General features: G+C 44.4%; 1 protein-coding gene across 2 annotated transcripts; it reads left to right on the top strand.

Annotated features, from left to right (window-relative positions):
- The first annotated feature begins 3,243 nt into the window (after nucleotides 1-3,243).
- zbtb33 (zinc finger and BTB domain containing 33) lies at nucleotides 3,244-18,942 on the top strand. 2 transcript variants are annotated; one of them, XM_084146831.1, is made up of 2 exons: nucleotides 3,244-3,300; nucleotides 15,421-18,942. In XM_084146831.1, exon 2 carries the CDS (start codon nucleotides 15,423-15,425, stop codon nucleotides 17,346-17,348), a length of 1,926 nt encoding a protein of 641 aa, XP_084002957.1. In that variant the 5' UTR covers nucleotides 3,244-3,300; nucleotides 15,421-15,422; the 3' UTR covers nucleotides 17,349-18,942. The 2 variants fall into 2 exon arrangements, with proteins under 2 accessions (XP_084002957.1, XP_084002958.1); XM_084146832.1 differs by lacking the exon at nucleotides 3,244-3,300 and adding an exon at nucleotides 15,257-15,283.
- Nucleotides 18,943-19,599: the final 657 nt, after the last annotated feature.

Below are 19,599 nucleotides of genomic sequence, written 5' to 3'. Positions count from 1 at the left end.
AATGCTTACTTACAGCCCTTAACCAACAATGCATTAATTTTTTTATTAAAAAAAAGTAAAATAAAACAACAACAAAAAAGTGTTGAGAAAAAAAGAGCAGAAGTTAAATAAAATAACAGTAGGGAGGCTATATATACAGGGGGGTACCGGTGCAGAGTCAATGTGCGGGGGCACCGGCTAGTTGAGGTAATATGTACATGTGGGTAGAGTTAAAGTGACTATGCATAAATAATTACAGCCTCTTTGCTTGACATCATGGGAAAATAAAAAAAAATCAGCCAAGACCTCAGGATTTTTTTTTTGTAGACCTCAACAAGCCTGGTTCATCCTTGGGAGCAATTTCCAAATGCCTGAAGGTACCATGTTCATCTGTACAAACAATAGTAAGCAAGTATAAACATCATGGGACCACGCAGCCATCATACCGCTCAGAAAGGAAGGAGACGCGTTCTGTCTCCTAGAGATGAACGTACTTTGGTGCGAAAAGTGCAAATCAATCCCAGAACAACAGCAAAGGACCTTGTGAAGATGCTGGAGGAAACAGGTACAAAAGTATCTATATCCACAGTAAAACGAGTCCTATATCGACATAACCTGAAAGGCCGCACAGCAAGGAAGAAGCCACTGCTCCAAAACCGCCATACAAAAGCCAGACTACGGTTTGCAACTGCACATGGGGACAAAGATTGTACTTTTTGGAGAAATGTCCTCTGGTCTGATTAAACAAAAATAGAACTGTTTGGCCATAATGACCATTGTTATGTTTGGAGGAAAAATGAGGTGCCTTGCAAGCAGAAGAACACAATCCCAACCGTGAAGCACAGGGGTGGCAGCATCATGCTGTGGGGGTGCTTTGCTGCAGGAGGGACTGGTGCACTTCACAAAATAGATGGCATCATGAGGAAGGAATATTATGTGGATATATTGAAGCAACATCTCAAGACATCAGTCAGGAAGTTAAAGCTTGGTCGCAAATGGGTCTTCCAAATGGACAATGACCTCAAGCATACTTCCAAAGTTGTGGCAAAATGGCTTAAGGACAATAAAGTCAAGGTATTGGATTGGCCATCACAAAGCCCTGACCTCAATCCTATAGAACATTTGTGGGCAGTACTGAAAAAGCGTGTGCGAGCAAGGAGGCATACAAACCTGACTCAGTTACAACAGCTCTGTCAGGAGGAATGGGCCAAAATTCACCCAACTTAGTGTTGGAAGCTTGTGGAAGGCTACCCGAAACGTTTGACCCAAGTTAAACAATTTAAAGGCAATGCTACCAAATACTAATTGAGTGTATGTAAACTTCTGACACACTGGGAATGTGATGAAAGAAATAAAAGCTTAAATAAATCATTCTCTCTACTATTATTCTGACATTTCACATTCTTAAAATAAAGTGGTGATCCTAAGTGACCAAAGACAGGGAATTTGTACTAGGATTAAATGTCAGGAATTTTGAAAAACTGAGTTTAAATGTATTTGGTTAAGGTGTATGTAAACTTCTGACTTCAACTGTATCTACCTCCAACTCTCCAGTATCCCTGCACAAGTAAATATGGTATTGGAACTGACTTTTTAAATATTTCCTGTATAAGGTATGCTTACTTACTTTATTGTGGATTTCTTATTATTTCTCGTGTGATTTTTTCTAGTAATACATTGTTATTGATTATTGCATTGTTGGGTTTTGAGTTTACAAGGCATTTAACTGTACTTGTGCATGTGACATTGAAACTTAATAGTATCCATTATGCACAGATTTTTTGCAAGGTGTTCGCATAGGCTATGCAGCAGAACGTTGTAGCGAATTCGGATGGCAAGTTGAAGCCCAGTAGCGGTGCGTGGGTAAAATCCCAGGGGAAGCCAGAAGAAAAGCCATATTAAAACCTATGCATTGTGATAATTGCGTTGTTTGCTTTATAACCTGTTAATTCATATGCCTTGCGGCTGTGAAATATAGGCCTAAAGGCCGAGACAATAAGACACAGTGGCAGAATAAATTCAACCACACCTTTGTTTTATCACAAAACCGGATAGCAACATCATCAAATCACCTTTGCTTAGTCTAATACAGTGACAACAAAAATGATTTAGTCCAAACAATGTAAGCTAAATATGTGGCTGTCCATCATTCTGATTTCTGAGTTTGTGCGGTAAATGTATCACAGTAAATGCTGTACAGCCATTTCAGACATCGGATTGACCATGCAGAGCCTTTTATACTTCTTGCTGTTGTGAAGGAAGTTGTCAAGAAAGTGAGTTTATGTTCATACTGGACCTCTCGCCCCCACCTACCGTCAACCAATCATGTCAATGCTGAGCTATATGGAGCCCTCTGCATTGTTACAACATTTTGGCTGCTCACAGTGATGCCCTATGGAGCTCAATTTGGCCTCTGCATGCCTCTGGAGGCTCTGCAATTGCATCACACCATCCATATGGTGCCTCCGACCACATTTTTTTGATAAAACATAAATTGGCTCTGGCATTTCAACAGTGGCATGCGCAGCACCAGGGAGACATGCATTTAACCAAATCCCATACGTTAATCTTGAAATATAACTTTATTCTCAAAATGTTGACTTTATTCTCTAAATTAAATTTCAAGTTTATTCTCAAAATATTGCCACTTTATTCTCAAAATGTAATTTTGACTTTATTCTCAAAATATTGCCACTTTTCTAAAGTAATGTTGTGCAAAAAATAAGAATCCAAGTAACACCACTCATCGCTGTTTTTTTATATATTTTTTTTTATCTTCACTTGGCCCTAATACTCTTCCATACCTCTAGACATGACCTCTGAGAAGAGTGGAAGGAAGATGGCGGAAACTGATGTATTGTTTGAAACTGCTGGTGAGTTGGGTGAAGATGAGAGCACGGAGAAAGGAAATAAAGTTGTGGTGGAAATTAGGAAACCCCTAGACTCTCTTTTCTTTCAGAGTGAGGGTTTTGGACCAACGTAACCTGGGAGATCCTTTTGAAGTTTCGATAAATGGTTGAAGTGGCATCAGTGAGGGTAACAAGAAGTGGGCTTATTTTGAGTTTACAGCTGAGGCATTGCAATAAATCATGTCAAAGGATGTTCTGCCCTCACAGGCCCCTGAGCCTGCGTAGGGATATGACTTTAATTGGAATGTTACTGAAGGAGTGGGATGATTTTATTATTCTATAGTTTACCACCCGTACTGTAGGTGGCGGCATGCACCTCTAACGATTGTTTGGGGATCGCCATAATACCATAGAAGAAGAAAATACTTCGTTTGGAAAGAACATCAATCAATCGTAAGGCTTGCGGTTGCAGGTAAATAACAAGTGTTACTTGTAGAAGTCAACCTCGTATATTGGCCTCATCCAATAATTTCGTCATGATGGATCAGCGCTTACCAAAAAGGCTGCAACCTGCCGCGAACCAGGAAGGGAACATTCCTCCCATGCTAATAGCTAGCCAACTAACGTAAAGCTAAAGCTACTGTAGATCCTTTTCATATAAATTATCCACAATAATCAATCAATATCAAGCCGCATTTCCCTAATATGCATGTGAACGAATAGATTGTATATAATTTATGTGATTGGCATGCAAGACTCAATTGTGTAGACCGGCCTTGTGTTAGTGAATGGTGTTAGGCTAACGTAAACTAGCCAGTAAGCTACAAAACAATGCAGATTCGTTTTCGCTCATTCCTACAACATTGATTGTGCAGTAGTGATGGGAAGTTCGGCTCGATACTGACTCTGATCTTTTTGATTCGTTAAGTTAAAACCCCCCAGAATCTTTCGATTAATTTCGCTAATTTGAGTCAGTAATGCACAGAGCACCGGCGAACGATGAACTGAAAACTCGAAAGAGTACATTCTACAATGAAAACGTGTTAGTTTGTCACTTTCATGTGGTTGGAGTTAATAACATGTTCAACTACTTAAAGATGCAATATGGAGAAATCGCTCCACCATTTCCTGGTTGCTAAAATTATAATATATCGCCTAATTTCAGTTTGTGACAAAACAAGCAGTCATTGTGTAGAGAATAATTGTACCATCTAAACCTCTGTGAAATATATTTTCCATAACCAAAAAGATTGTATTTTCTGCTGTATGAAGCTGGTGTACAAAACCGAAAGTAAAAGATGCAAAAACGAAAGGTAAGAATGAGAAGCATAGAAATAGCTCACATAGAACAGATCTACCGCTTCTTATACTTGCTTTAAAAGAGAATTACATATCTATAACACATTTACATTTTAGTCATTTAGCAGACGCTCTTATCCAGAGCGACTTACAGTTAGCGCATACATTATTTTATCGAACCCACAACCCTGGCGTTGCAAACGCCATGCTCTACCAACTGAGCTACATCCCCTGCCGGCCATTCCCTCCCCTACCCTGGACCAATTGTGCGCCGCCCCATGGGTCTCCCGGTCGCGGCCGGCTACGACAGAGCTGGATTCGAACCAGGATCTCTAGTGGCACAGCTAGCACTGCGATGCAGTGCCTTAGACCACTGCGCCACTCGGGAGATAACACATATTCCTATTTTAATTGGTCTGGTCGCCCAAAAAGTTACATATTGCAGCTTTAAGACACTGGCTCCAATCTAGGTTGTCTGTTTTGGTTCTACAAAGCTGTGTCCATAACATTCAATAATCAATTAATTGCATTAATTCTTGCACAATGCAATCAATTATCAGTTCTAAATATGTATTTTTCTACTCTATCCCCATGATCTATTTTCCTGCGTGCATATGACAGACATTTTGGACTGACCAATGTAGATATTTTCAAATACATGCAACTTAAAAGTTTCGTATCGTGAAATGTTGATTTGAAAATCTTTTGGACATCTGAGCAATCTTGAGGGAACCCTATTTGAGTCAGAAAAGGATATTCGTTTTTTGCGGAGAGACTATACAACTAACAATTTCTTAGAAAAAAATATATATACAAAACTACTGGAGTCAAGACTTGAAAATAACTTATATTGGCACTTGATGGAGGGAATGTTGGAATAATGGCACCGGAGGAGATGGCTTCCGTTTTACGGCCCCCTAACCAATTGTGCTATTATGTGTGTTTTTTCTCGTTATTTGTAATTTATTCTGTACATAATGTTTCTGCCACCGTCTCTTATGACCAAAAAGAGCTTCTGGATATCAGGACAGCGATTACTCACCTCGTATTGGACGAAGATTTTTGTTCAACGAGTCGGACGCGAAGGATATTCTACATTTACATTACATTTACGTCATTTAGCAGACGCTCTTATCCAGAGCGACTTACAAATTGGTGCATTCACCTTATAGCCAGTGGGATAACCACTTTACAATATTTATATTTATTTTTTGGGGTGGGGTAAGGGGGGGTAGAAGGATTACTTTATCCTATCCCAGGTATTCCTTAAAGAGGTGGGGTTTCAAGTGTCTCCGGAAGGTGGTGAGTGACTCCGCTGTCCTGGCGTCGTGAGGGAGCTTGTTCCACCATTGGGGTGCCAGAGCACCGAACAGTTTTGACTGGGCTGAGCGGGAACTGTGCTTCCGCAGAGGTAGGGGGCCAGCAGGCCAGAGGTGGATGAACGCAATCCCCTCGTTTGGGTGTAGGGACTGATCAGAGCCTGAAGGTACGGAGGTGCCGTTCCCCTCACAGCTCCGTAGGCAAGCACCATGGTCTTGTAGCAGATGCGAGCTTCAACTGGAAGCCAGTGGAGTGTGCGGAGGAGCGGGGTGACGTAAGAGAACTTGGGAAGGTTGAACACCAGACGGGCTGCGGCATTCTGGATGAGTTGTAGGGGTTTAATGGCACAGGCAGGGAGCCCAGCCAACAGCGAGTTGCAGTAATCCAGACGGGAGATGACAAGTGCCTGGACTAGGACCTGTGCCTCTTCCTGTGTAAGGCAGGGTCGTACTCTCCGAATGTTGTGGAGCATGAACCTACAGGATCGGGTCACCGCCTTGATGTTAGCGGAGAACGACAGGGTGTTGTCCAGGGTCACGCCAAGGCTCTTTGCACTCTGGGAGGAGGACACAACGGAGTTGTCAACCGTGATGGCGAGATCATGGAACGGGCAGTCCTTCCCCGGGAGGAAGAGCAGCTCCGTCTTGCCGAGGTTCAGCTTGAGGTGGTGATCACAGCGCTAGCTGTGCCACTAGAGATCCTGGTTCGAATCCAGGCTCTGTCGTAGGCGACCGGGAAACCCATGGGGCGGCGCACAATTTGCCCAGCGTTGTCCAGGGTAGGGGAGGGAATGGCAGGCAGGGATGTAGCTCAGTTGGTAGAGCATGGCGTTTGCAACGCCAGGGTTGTGGGTTCGATTCCCACGGGGGGGCCAGTATGAAAAAATTATGTATGCACTCACTAACTGTAAGTCGCTCTGGATAAGAGCGTCTGCTAAATGACACACTGATATGTCTGCCAGACATGCAGAGATGCGATTCACCACCTGGTTATCAGAAGGGGGAAAGGAGAAGATTAGTGTGTTGTCTGCGTAGCAATGATAGGAGAGGCCATGTGAGGATATGACAGAGCCAAGTGACTTGGTGTATAGCGAGAATAGGAGAGGGCCTAGAACTGAGCCCTGGGGGACACCAGTGGTGAGAGCACGTGGTGCTGAGACAGATTCTCGCCACGCCACTTGGTAGGAGCGACCGGTCAGGTAGGACGCAATCCAAGAGTGAGCCGCGCCGGAGATGCCCAGCTCGGAAAGGGTGGAGAGGAGGATCTGATGGTTCACAGTATCAAAGGCAGCAGACAGGTCTAGAAGGACAAGAGCAGAGGAGAGAGAGTTAGCTTTAGCAGTGCGGAGAGCCTCCGTGACACAGAGAAGAGCAGGCTCAGTTGAATGACCAGTCTTGAAACCTGACTGGTTTGGATCAAGAAGGTCATTCTGAGAGAGATAGTAAGAGAGTTGGCTAAAGACGGCACGCTCAAGAGTTTTGGAGAGAAAAGAAAGAAGGGATACTGGTCTGTAGTTGTTGACATCAGAGGGATCAAGTGTTGGTTTTTTGAGAAGGTGTGCAACTCTCGCTCTCTTGAAGACGGAAGGGATATAGCCAGCGATCAAGGATGAGTTGATGAGCGAGGTGAGGTAAGGGAGAAGGTCACCGGAGATGGTCTGGAGAAGAGAGGAGGGGATAGGGTCAAGCGGGCAGGTTGTTGGGCGGCCGGCCGTCACAAGTCGCAAGATTTTATCTGGAGAGAGAGGGAAGAAAGAAGTCAAAGCATAGGGTAGGGCAGTGTGAGCAGGACCAGCAGTGTCATTTGACTTAACAAACGAGGATCGGATGTCGTCAACCTTCTTTTCAAAATGGTTGACGAAGTCATCCACAGAGAGGGAGGAGGGGGAGGAGGATTCAGCAGGGAGGAGAAGGTGGCAAAGAGCTTCCTAGGGTTAGAGGCAGATGCTTGGAATTTAGAGTGGTAGAAAGTGGCTTTAGCAGCAGAAACAGATGAAGAAAATGTAGAGAGGAGGGAGTGAAAAGATGCCAGGTCCGCAGGGAGTCTAGTTTTCCTCCATTTCCGCTCGGCTGCCCGGAGCCCTGTTCTGTGAGCTCGCAATGAGTCATCAAGCCACGGAGCAGGAATGGAGGACCGAGCCGGCCGGGAGGATAGGGGACATAGAGAGTCAAAGGATGCAGAAAGGGTGGAGAGGAGGTTTGAGGAGGCCGAATCAGGAGATTGGAGGGAGAAGGATTGAGCAGAGGGAAGAGATGATAGGATGGAAGAGGAGAGCGTAGCGGGAGAGAGAGAGCGAAGGTTGCGAAGGCACATTACCATCTGAGTAGGGGCAGAGTGAGTAGTGTTGGAGGAGAGCGAGAGAGAAAATGATACAAAGTAGTGGTCGGAGACATGGAGGGGAGTTGCAGTGAGATTAGTAGAAGAACAGCATCTAGTAAAGATGAGGTCAAGCGTATTGCCTGCCTTGTGAGTAGGGGGGGACGGTGAGAGGGTGAGGTCAAAAGAGGAGAGGAGTGGAAAGAAGGAGGCAGAGAGAAATGAGTCAAAGGTAGACGTAGGGAGGTTGAAGTCACCCAGAACTGTGAGGGGTGAGCCATCCTCAGGAAAGGAACTTATCAAGGCGTCAAGCTCATTGATGAACTCTCCAAGGGAACCTGGAGGGCGATAAATGACAAGGATGTTAAGCTTGAATGGGCTAGTGACTGTGACAGCATGGAATTCAAATGAGGAGATAGACAGATGGGTCAGGGGAAAAAGAGAGAATGTCCACTTGGGAGAGATGAGGATTCCTGTGCCACCACCCCGCTGACCAGATGCTCTCGAGGTATGCGAGAACACATGGTCAGACGAGGAGAGAGCAGTAGAAGTAGCAGTGTTTTCAGTGGTAATCCATGTTTCCGTCAGCGCCAAGAAGTCGAGGGACTGGAGGGTAGCATAGGCTGAGATGAACTCTGCCTTGTTGGCAGCAGAACGGCAGTTCCAGAGGCTGCCGGAGACCTGGAACTCCACGTGGGTGGTGCGTGCAGGGACCACCAGGTTAGAGAGGCAGCAGCCATGCGGTGTGAGGCGTTTGTATAGCCTGTGCGGAGAGGAGAGAACAGGGATAGACAGAGGCATAGTTGACAGGCTACAGAAAATGGCTACAATAATGCAAAGGAGATCGGAATGAAATTAACTAAACATCTGGGAAAGGAGAGAGCGGGGCCTCCCTCACTTACGTTTCACTGAAACACCCAAATATAACTCTCCCAACTTCCACCTCAGAAACTATAATTGTTGTAAACTACAGCGGTTCAATGTTTCCTAGGAATAGACTAACTTAGTTTATTCAGCTAACTTGGTACAGTATTCTTCCGTAAAAATCGTCCAGGGCACCTAGTCTTATGACGCCACAGTCAACTAGCATGCCGGACTCCAACAACACGGTTTAGCACCAATACTCGGCCACAACAAACCACCAGTGTGTCAACACACCAAGCAGATCATTCGTGTCCGTGTCTAACGTTGTGGGTTAGTCCCGACAGCTTGAGGCATTATTGTATGTAATTATTGTAGGCAGCTATCTGGCGTAATTACAGGTACTCTCAGGCGTGAAACAACTATCCACAGTTGCTAATAGTTACCAGTAGCTACCCGCTAGCTAGTCCAGGTAGTGGGTTAGCTAGCTTCGTGCTCCACCTGGCTCAGCCGAATACAATACTAACCTACAATAATTACATACAACAACCCACGATAACTACCTACAATACCTAACTACAATCTAAATACATAGTTTAAGCTTTACTCGACAAAGCCCAAACTATGTATATAAGCCATATAAGCCAAGCTTACCTCCCGCCAGAGAGAGACACAACCTCACCTGACGACGAAGAGTTTAAGACCAGCTTATACAGACACCCGACAAGGCCCAAATCGCCGTCATTCGCATGAGAAAGAGACAGAGATATCGTGGACATAGGTAGGGGTGCCTTGCCTGCCTCTACCATCAGTCCTATTAGCCAACGTACAATCATTTGAAAACAAAATAGATGACCTAGGATCACGGATATCCTACCAACAGGACATTAAAAACTGTAATATCGGAGTCGTGGCTGAACGACGACATGGATAACATACAGCTGGCGGGATATACGCTACATCGGCAGGATAGAACGGCTGACTCCGGTAAGACAAGGGGTGGCGGTCTGTGTATATTTGTAAACAACAGCTGGTGCACAAAATCTAATACTAAGGAAGTATTAAGGTTTTGCTCGCCTGAGGTAGAGTATCTCATGATAAGCTGTAGACCACACTATTTACCAAGAGAGTTTTCAGCTATATTTTTTGTAGCTGTCTATTTACCACCACAAACCGATGCTGGCACTAAGACTGCACTCAATGAGCTGTATAAGCCATAAGCAAACAGGAAAACACTCATCCAGAGGCAGCGCTCCTAGTGTCCGGGGACTTTAATGCAGCGAAACTTAAATCTGTTCTACCTCATTTCTACCAGCATGTTAAATGTGCAACCAGAGGAAAAAGCACTCTAGACCACCTTTACTCCACACACAGAGACGCGTACAAAGCTCTCCCTCGCCCTCCATTTGACAAATCTGACCATAATTCTATCCTCCTGATTCCTGCTTATAAGCAAAAACTAAAGCGGGAAGCACCAGTGACTCGGCTAATAAGAAAGTGGTCAGATGACGCAGATGCTAAACTACAATACTGTTTTGCTAGCACAGACTGGAATATGTTCTGTGATTCTTCCGATGGCATTGAGGAGTACACCACATCAGTCACTGGCTTCATCAATAAGTGCATCGATGACGTCCCCCCAACAGTGACCGTACGTACATACCCCAACCAGAAGCCATGGATTACAGGCAACATCCGCACTGAGCTAAAGGGTAGAGCTTCAGCTTTCAAGGAGCAGGACTCTAACCCGGAAGCTTATAAGAAATCCCGCTATGCCCTCCGACGAACCATCAAACAGGCAAAGAGTCAATACAGGACTAAGATTGAATCGTACTACACCGGCTCCTACGCTCGTCGGATGTGGCAGGGCTTGCAAACTATTACAGACTACAAAGGGAAGCACAGCCGCGAGCTGCCCAGTGACACGAGCCTACTAGACGAGCTAAATCACTTCTATGCTTGCTTCGAGGCAAGCAACACTGAAGCATGCATGAGAGCATCAGCTGTTCCAGATGACTATGTGATCACGCTCTCCATAGCCGATGTGAGTAAGACTTTTAAGCAGGTCAACATTCACAAGGCCGAAGGGCCACACGGATTACCAGGACGCGTACTCCGAGCATGTGCTGACCAACTGGCAAGTGTCTTCACTGACATTTTCAACATGTCCCTGACTGAGTCTGTAATACCAACATGTTTCAAGCAGACCACCATAGTCCCTGTGCCCAAGAACACTAAGGTAACCTGCCTAAATGACTACCGACCCGTAGCACTCACGTCTGTAGCCATGAAGTGCTTTGAAAGGCTGGTCATGGCTCACATCAACACCATTATCCCAGAAACCCAGATGATGCAATCTCTATTGCACTCCACACTGCCCTTGCCCACCTGGACAAGAGGAACACCTACGTGAGAATGCTATTCATGGACTACAGCTCAGCGTTCAACACCATAGTGCCCTCAAAGCTCATCACTAAGCTAAGGACCCTGGGACTAAACACCTCTCTCTGCAACTGGATCCTGGACTTCCTGACGGGCCGCCCCAGGTGGTAAGGGTAAGTAACAACACATCTGCCACACTGATCCTCAACACTGGGGCCCCTCACGGGTGCGTGCTCAGTCCCCTCCTGTACTCCCTGTTCACCCATGACTGCATGGCCAGGCACGATTCCAACACCATCATTAAGTTTGCTGACGACACAACAGTGGTAGGCCTGATCAACGATGAGACAGCCTATAGGGAGGAGGTCAGAGACCTGGCCGTGTGGTGCCAGGATAACAACCTCTCCCTCAATGTGATCAAGACAAAGGAGATGATTGTGGACTACAGGGGGAAAAAAGAGGACTGAGCACACCCCCATTCTCATTCACGGGGCTGTAGTTGAACAGGTTGAGAGCTTCAAGTTCCTTGGTGTCCACATCACCAACGAACTTTCATGATCCAAACATACCAAGACAGTTGTGAAGCGGGCACGACAAAGCCTATTCCCCCTCAGGAGACTGAAAAGATTTGGCATGGGTCCTCAGATCCTCAAAAAGTTATACAGCTGCACCATCGAGAGCATCCTGACTGGTTGCATCACCGCCTGGTATGGCAACTACTCGGCCTCTGACCGCAAGGCACTACAGAGGGTAGTGCGTACTGCCCAGTACATCACTGGGGCTAAGCTTCCTGCCATCCAGGACCTCTATACCAGGCGGTGTCAGAAGAAGGCCCTCAAAATTGTCAAAGATTCCAGCCACCCTAGTCATAGACTGTTCTATCTGCTACCGCACAGCAAGCGGTACCGGAGCGCAAAGTCTAGGTCCAAAAGGCTTCTTAACAGCTTCTACCCCCAAGCCTTAAGACTCCTGAACAGCTTATCATGGCTACCCAGACTATTTGCGTTGTCCCCCCCACCCCACCCCCTCCTTTACGCTGCTGCTACTTCTGTTTATTATCTATGCATAGTCACTTTAACTCTACCCACATGCACATATTACCTCAATTACCTCGACTAACCTGTGCCCCCGCACATTGACTCTGTACCGGTAACCCCTGTATATAACTAACTAAATGTACGCTTAATCCAGTACAAGCTAATGTGTAGTATTTATTACACGTGACAAAATTCACAAATTCTACAGCACAGCGCCAGTCAGGTCTTAAGTATAAAAAGAACAATGACTCAATAATCCATGCTGTCTGGGAATGCTAGAATGTCAAAAAGTTATGAGCGGCATTAGAAAGTTGGCGGTCATAAGTATTACAATGTAAATGTACTATTAATCCGTCTGTCTGCACATTTCAAGACATGGCAAATGAGGGTGCAGTGAGATACCCGATGGATTGGACGATACTTTTTTCGTCAATCATCTTGGAAAAAAGGTATGCTTAACTGGAAATCAACTAATCCTCCATCGTTAACACAATGGAAGGTGAAATGCTTTATCTAAATGTTGAAAGTGCGTGGGCGATGGAGAGAAACAAAATGGTGCAGTTTGAGGCCATGCGGTGGAGAGTGATACAGGCGTTGGCGACGGGGGTGTGAGCAGGTGGGTCTGGGCAGGGGTGATCTTGTGTATGTTTGTGTGCGTCTGTAAAAAAATGGCAGACAGTTAGTTGGTGGTTGCAGCACGTCTCTGTAGTCGCTGAACCGAAGGAGCGTGTATTCATTCTGCTGTAGGATTCATTGCGGCCAACACTAGCAGGTCAAACGAACGACTAAAATGAATGAGTCACTCAGTAAAACGAATCATGATTCTCGAGTCAGTAAAAAGAGTAATTCAAAAAGAACGAATCGTTCGCGAACTGCACATCACTATTGTATAGACCTTGACTTTTATTTTCAATTAAGGCTATAGTTAGTTAGCTAGCTAGCAATGTAGTTAGTTTGCCAACTTTTTTATTCACCACACTAGCATGTAGAACAGCTAGCATAATAGGTAGCTGACTCCCACCTGCCTTTAAAGAGCGACTGCCCATAAAAAGCAACTTCTCGTTTTGAAAATGTCCTATGTGCCATCGAAATGAGTCAGAAACATTTATTCTAGTGTCAAAATTGACTACAAAGTGTAAAAAGGGTACTTTTTGGTCATAAAGTCAGCCTCGTCCAAAACTGAGATTTGCGAGATGATAGGAAAAAAATTGTATGTCACGGAATGAAGGTTACCGTAACAGTTTTCTGTGGGTTGGGTTTATTTTAATCCTGCCCACAACTGGCAGCTTCATGCAACCTGTAATGCCCATGGTCAATTTGGTTTGACATTCAATATACCTATGGGGCTGGTTAGGGACCATCAGTAAATTACACAATGTATATGGGACAATATTTTAAAAGGTCAATAGCTCCAAATTTCAATGAATTAAAAACCTCCAACTATAAATTGTAGTGATTCATATACAAATATTGAAAGCATATGAGACAACTAAAAGGTGTGCAACATGAAAATATTGTCAGATTTCCATTTTGTAATTTGACAGCCCCTATATATCCCCAGAGATAGTCTATCCAAAGTCAAACACATTTTACCACGGTCAGACACGAGGTGGCTGAAGCTAATTGGCTAAATCATTTGGCTAACTCTTCCCACCTGCGAACACACAAGAGACATCCACATCAAACCACACCCCGAAACCAACTCACGTTTGAATTCAGTCAAGGCCGCTAGCCATTATTACATTTATTACATTTTTTATCGAAAGGCAGATGTTTTACGCTTAGTTTTAGTCAAACACATACATTCTGGTCTTAATTTTGACAATTTGTTGCAAAACTGATATATTTAGGTCTTTTAGTAGTAAATCTAGCTATTTTTGCGGCTAGCGGTTCAACTCTACCATTGAAATTGTGATGTAGGTACGTCATCTCAACGGAGGGGTTCGGTTTTAAATACACTCCCTTCTAGATGTACTGGGTGGTACCACCTCAAGGCTTACTATAAAAGCAGGTGAAAGGGCGCCTTATTTGGCAATGGTCTTGGTAAGTGGAGTGGGCCAATATGTTTTCGATGATGCTTCCTTGACAAGACTACTGACGTTACACAAAATGTAAAAGGCCGTAAAGCACATTTCCGTTTTTTCTTACCGTTTCATCTGTTCTTTTACAAAGAAAAAAAACATGTAGTCTATGAGGATTATACGTTTATATTCGTAGCTACATCCAAAGTAACAAGAAATAGATGACAATGGTGGTCATGTCAACTGTGAGTATTTTCCCTAACGCTGTGACTGGGGGGCGCAGTCCGCTAAGACAGTTGGCTCATAGTTCATTGGTTGTGAGTTCTAATCCCACATGGGGCAGATATCATTTTTTTCTCAATTCTTTACAGTATTTATCCCATGACCACACACTTCTAAGTCAGAAGAGTGAAAGCATACCTGTGAGAGGGGTCGCCCTGGTAGTAGTAGTTGTAGGTTTTTATACAGTACCTAAAACCAATCTGTGAGTTAATTTGACCATTTGAAAAAGAGCTGCGAGTTGGATTGAATTGAGCCCCTAATCTTCATTTTCAAGGTGATGATTGCACTTTTCTTCCCAAAACAATACTGCAATAAATGTAAGTCCACATTTCAAATAGATTTTTTTTGCGCCCCATGGGGGCTTTTAATTTACACCACAAGTGGCAATAGATGTCAGGAACTCGTCGCCTTGCAGTGATGTATTGGCTTGCGATGCACAGCGTTTTATTATCAGAGCATGCCAGTGGACTTCTGGTAAGTATGTTTTAGTGAGAAAGTATTGGGATCAGGTACAACTACGTTTACCCTCCAATTTGTTTTCTCATATATTTATGCAATTCCCCTCACCCACAGCTTCTCACCTGAATGCATTTTTTTGAACATTTGAAGGGGTTGGGCAAAGGCTGAAATTGGGGTTGAGAGTTACCCTTTAATGAACCAAATCTAAAACGAGGCCAAATAAGGAAGTGCAGTCGCCCTTTAAAACAATGAGCTACTACAGAGATCGTTAAATGATGACGAGATGCTAATGTCTCCGCCCTAACAATGGGGAGTCGTTGTCGCAAAGGCGGGAAGGCGAGCGACAACCAAATTAAGCCCATAGAAACGCATTGTGCTTATTTTGGACAGATTTTGGCGAGCGTGAAACCTCTTGCTTCGCCTCTTCCTCTCTGGCTACTATGAATGCATGACGAGGTCACCCAACAAGAAGTGAAAGGTGATATTCAATTTAGTGCTAGTAGTGCAGTCAAGCAACTGTAAGACCTACTGGGGTGGAGGAAATGTTTTATATTGATACAATAGACTGTCAAGTGAATGCATTTGTTATTCATTGCTTTTGTCTTCACTCCACAGGGATGTCGGGCCTAAAGCTGATCTCTGCAACTGACACCCGGTATTCAGGAACGGTGCTGAAGTCGATGAATAGACAGCGAAATAATGGATTGTTCTGTGATGTCACCATAGTTATACAGGACCGTAAATTCCGAGCACACAAAAACATGTTGTCCGCGTCAAGTACTTATTTCCACCAACTCTTCTCAGTGGCTGGACAGGTGATCGAGTTGAATTTCATCAAGGCGGAAATCTTTGAGGAAATCCTGAATTACATTTACAGTTCCAAAATTGTCCGCGTTCGCTCCGACATGCTCAATGAGCTTATCAATGCTGGGCAGGTGTTGGGTGTGAAGTTCATTGCGAATCTAGGCGTACCACTCTCACAAGTCAAGGGCCTACCTGGCCTGTCCAAAGACACAGAAAACAATGAAGTAAGCTCCGTGGAGAAAAGCAGTACTGAGTCTATGGGGATGATGATGCCCATTATCACCGAGTCCTTTTCACTGTCTGCAGAGGAGTTCAGTCAAACTGACAAAAGTGCAGACAAGGATCAGGACTCGGACAATGACGACATTATGTTTGTATCCAAAACGGACGCCATCAAGAAATGCAAGCCCTCCGAAATCATCGATTTGGATGGACCCGGTACAGAGGAAGACTCTGTGACAAAACAACCGGGAGAGGCCAGACCCGCTTTGACAAAGGACCAAGAGAAAACAGTCGAAGCAGCCCCGCACCTCAACAGCTCCTCGCAGACCCTGCAAGACCAGAGTCCTCTGAGCAGCCACATGGTGTCCCCTGACACAAGCTCCAATATTCCGTCTTCACCCGCTGGAGCCTCCTCTTGCAGCACACCCACTATGCCGGCTAGAATTGGGACTTTCACCCCCAAAACACTCAGCACCTCCCTGCCCTCAGAAAACCACAAGATAATTGGAATCCACAAGAAGCAGGTTACACTAGCTCGACAGAGTGACTTAAAAATCAAGCTCTCTGACGTTAAGTCACCCGGCGGATTCATCAAGGAGGCAGGCATCAACATTCCCCAAATATCCGCAGCTGCAAAAAAGACGATAACACTAGATAAAGCTTCAGAGATCGACTCGTTTTCTCCAGGCTGCAAGGTGTACGCCAACATTGGGGAAAACACATATGACATTGTCCCAATGAAGGACGACCCCGGGGAGGGAGATTCTAAAAACAGTAGAGGGGGAAAAAGGTCTCTGATGGCCACCCCTCTTCAACCTTTCAACACCTCTCAACTGCCACAGGGCACCCCGAGCAAGAAGACCAAAACGGAGCAGGAAGATCACTACGAGCTCATCATGGACGGGAAGACCTTCTTTGTGTGCGTGGTCTGCAAGCGTCCCTACGTGTGCATGACGAGCCTTCGGCGCCACTTCAACACCCACTCCTGGGAGAAGAAGTACCCGTGCCACTACTGCGACAAGGTGTTTGCCCTGGCCGAGTACCGGACCAAACACGAGATCCACCACACAGGCGAGCGGAGGTACCAGTGCCTGCTGTGCAACGAGATGTTAATCAACTACCAGCTGCTGTCAACTCACTGCAAACAGGCCCACAACCAGGACCCATCCGGGAGGAAACAGAAGGACGACACTGACAACAACTTGTACCGCCTGCTCCCTTGCAAAACGGTGCAGTTCAAGACCTACTCTTACGAGACAGACGATTCAGATTCACGAGGGGTCCCTATTATCCAAGAGGATGGGAGTGTCCAGCACATTAACCCTGGAAGGGGGCACCTGGCCAACCCACTACAGTTACAGTCCACCCAGGGCAAGATGTTGAACTGGGATGACATCTTTGTGGAGCCTGAGGCACAGCCCCGACCAGGTGCTCACGCCCACCGGCCAGGGAGCCACCCTATCCAACCTCCCCCAGGCTCATCTGAGTTTGAGTTTGTCATACCAGAGACATACTGAGCAGGGGGCTCACCGCTCTGTGATCTGTGCCTTGTCAGTGGGGTCCCCCTCTTTGAATTCTGTTTCCTGGGTCCACGTCAAATGTTGTCTTTTTCAAATGTTCAACAGTTGTTTTAGCTAAACTATACTGAACAAAAATATAAACGCAACATACAACAATTTCAAAGATTTTACTGAGTTACAGTTCATATAAGGAAATCAGTCAATTTAAATAAATAAAGTAGGCCCTAATCTATGTATTTCACATGACTGGGCGGGGGGGCAGCCATGGGTGGGCCTGGGAGGGCATAGGCCCACCCACTTGGCAGCCAGGCCCTCCCACTGGGGAGCCAGGCCCAGCCAATCAGAATGAGTTTTTATTACAGACAGAAATACTCGTCAGCACCCTCTGTGTCACAACTGCACATTTTAAAGTGGCCTTTTATTGTCCCCAGCACAAGGTGCACCTGTGTAATGATCATGCTATTTAATCAGCTTCTTGATATGCCACACCTGTCAGGTGGATGGATTATCTTGGCAAAGGAGAAACGCTCACTAACAGGGATGTAAACAAACTTGTGCACAACATTTGAGAGGAATAAGCTTTTTGTGCTTATGGACAATTTCTGGGATTTTTTATTTCAGCTCATGAAACATGGGACCAGCACTTTACATGTTAGGTTTATATTTTTGTTCAGTGTAGTTGTTTTGTAGGAAATTCCTATGTGCTCTAGCTAGCCCATCCAGAGTGTAGTGTGACTTTTGTTCTTATCAACCTCGTCATTGAACTATGTATTGGCGCTCATTTTATTTCTACTTACCCTTTTTAATGGTAAATATTTGTGAGTATTCTGTCTGGAGTGCTCATGCAGTTCAACAGAAGGACCCTAAATCTAGGCATACACATGTATTTATTGTTAGATCTTAATTTTTTATGCCTTTTAGGAAGATAAAATGTACAGTGGTGCTGAATGGTAGCAGTTGATGTTTGTTGTTTGAACAGAGATTGGATCAGGATAAAGGATATTGATGGAATTAATGGATGTCGTTCATCCCTTTTGTTTTCTGAAATCCATACTTTTTAATTAAACGTGATTTTAAAAAACAACCACCGACTGTTTCCTCATTGCTGTTGCTCTTAGATGAATCTCAACAAGGAAACGGTCAGTGGCTGTATTTTATTAACATTTGATTAAAAAGTATGGATTTCAGAAAACAAAGAAAGGTACGCAACTACAGAGGACAAACATAGGTACAAGGTATGCATTTCATAATTTATATTGATCTTGGGCGAAGCGAATTCCATAAAGCCTGGTCTCTGCTTAACTCCGTTTGTGGAGTTCATCAGAAACTTCCTTCACCATGGAGTTGAGTTTAGTCAGCTACCTCCTACAGTTTGCCTACATAGTGTATCATAGGAATTATGTAACTTGAAAACCATTTCTTTCTGTTATGATATAGCACCTAGTGCAGGATTGTGCTGCAGATTTTTTTATGTCCCTTTTTCTTCCCTGTCTTGTTAGTATGTAGTTGAATTGAGTTGGACTGTAGAGAGCTGCTTCAGGATGTCCTTCACTTCCAACTTTTATGGCTAAAAGAAACATTACACGATTAACAGCGGTGTGTCTTGTACATAATTGTGACCTTTTTCATTAGAAAATGTTTATTTGTTTAAAAAAAGTATTTATTAGGTATAGTGCTAAACAAATATTAATAAAATAAAAAAAGTGTGCCTCATTTTGACAGAATGGAAGAATCCTATAGAATGAGACGACGATACGACCTTTTTAGTATGAAAGAGTATAAATCTGATAGTTGTCCTAACTCCCATAGTCATGAAGGTCCCTCCATTGGCATTTTTTCTCTGGTGGATGCTGTTATTCAAAAAAGGAAAATAAAATGCACCTTGTGAGGTAGGTATTTAATTACGTATGATGCATGTTGACTATTTAGCCTATATGTTGTCTATGGAAAATAACACTGTACAAGCATTTTACACAAACAATTACTTTTAATGGCGAGACAATCAATCCACTCCAGTCAGCAGAAGTCCATCTTCAGCGGTTGAGAAAGTACTGTTCAAAACAAATGATGCAAAAACAAAGCTGACTACTTTAATCGATCATCTCAAGAGGCTGCACTTTACTTTGAGGTCAATGCATTTTGTGATTAAGACAACACAAAAGGGTGTTATTTTGGTATATTCAAGTGTTCATGTGTAATAACCTATTATATTACATCCATAAAGAGACAGGAGAGTTTAGTGTTTAGT

Source organism: Coregonus lavaretus (assembly GCF_964263955.1).
Source record: "Coregonus lavaretus genome assembly, chromosome: 29".
NCBI classification, from domain to species: domain Eukaryota; kingdom Metazoa; phylum Chordata; class Actinopteri; order Salmoniformes; family Salmonidae; genus Coregonus; species Coregonus lavaretus.
This window is presented reverse-complemented; position numbering and strand designations above follow the sequence as displayed.

Coding starts and splice junctions, on each gene's coding strand:
- zbtb33 (XM_084146831.1), top strand. CDS start 15,423: ATGTCGGGCCTAAAGCTGATCTCTGCAACTGACACCCGGTATTCAGGA.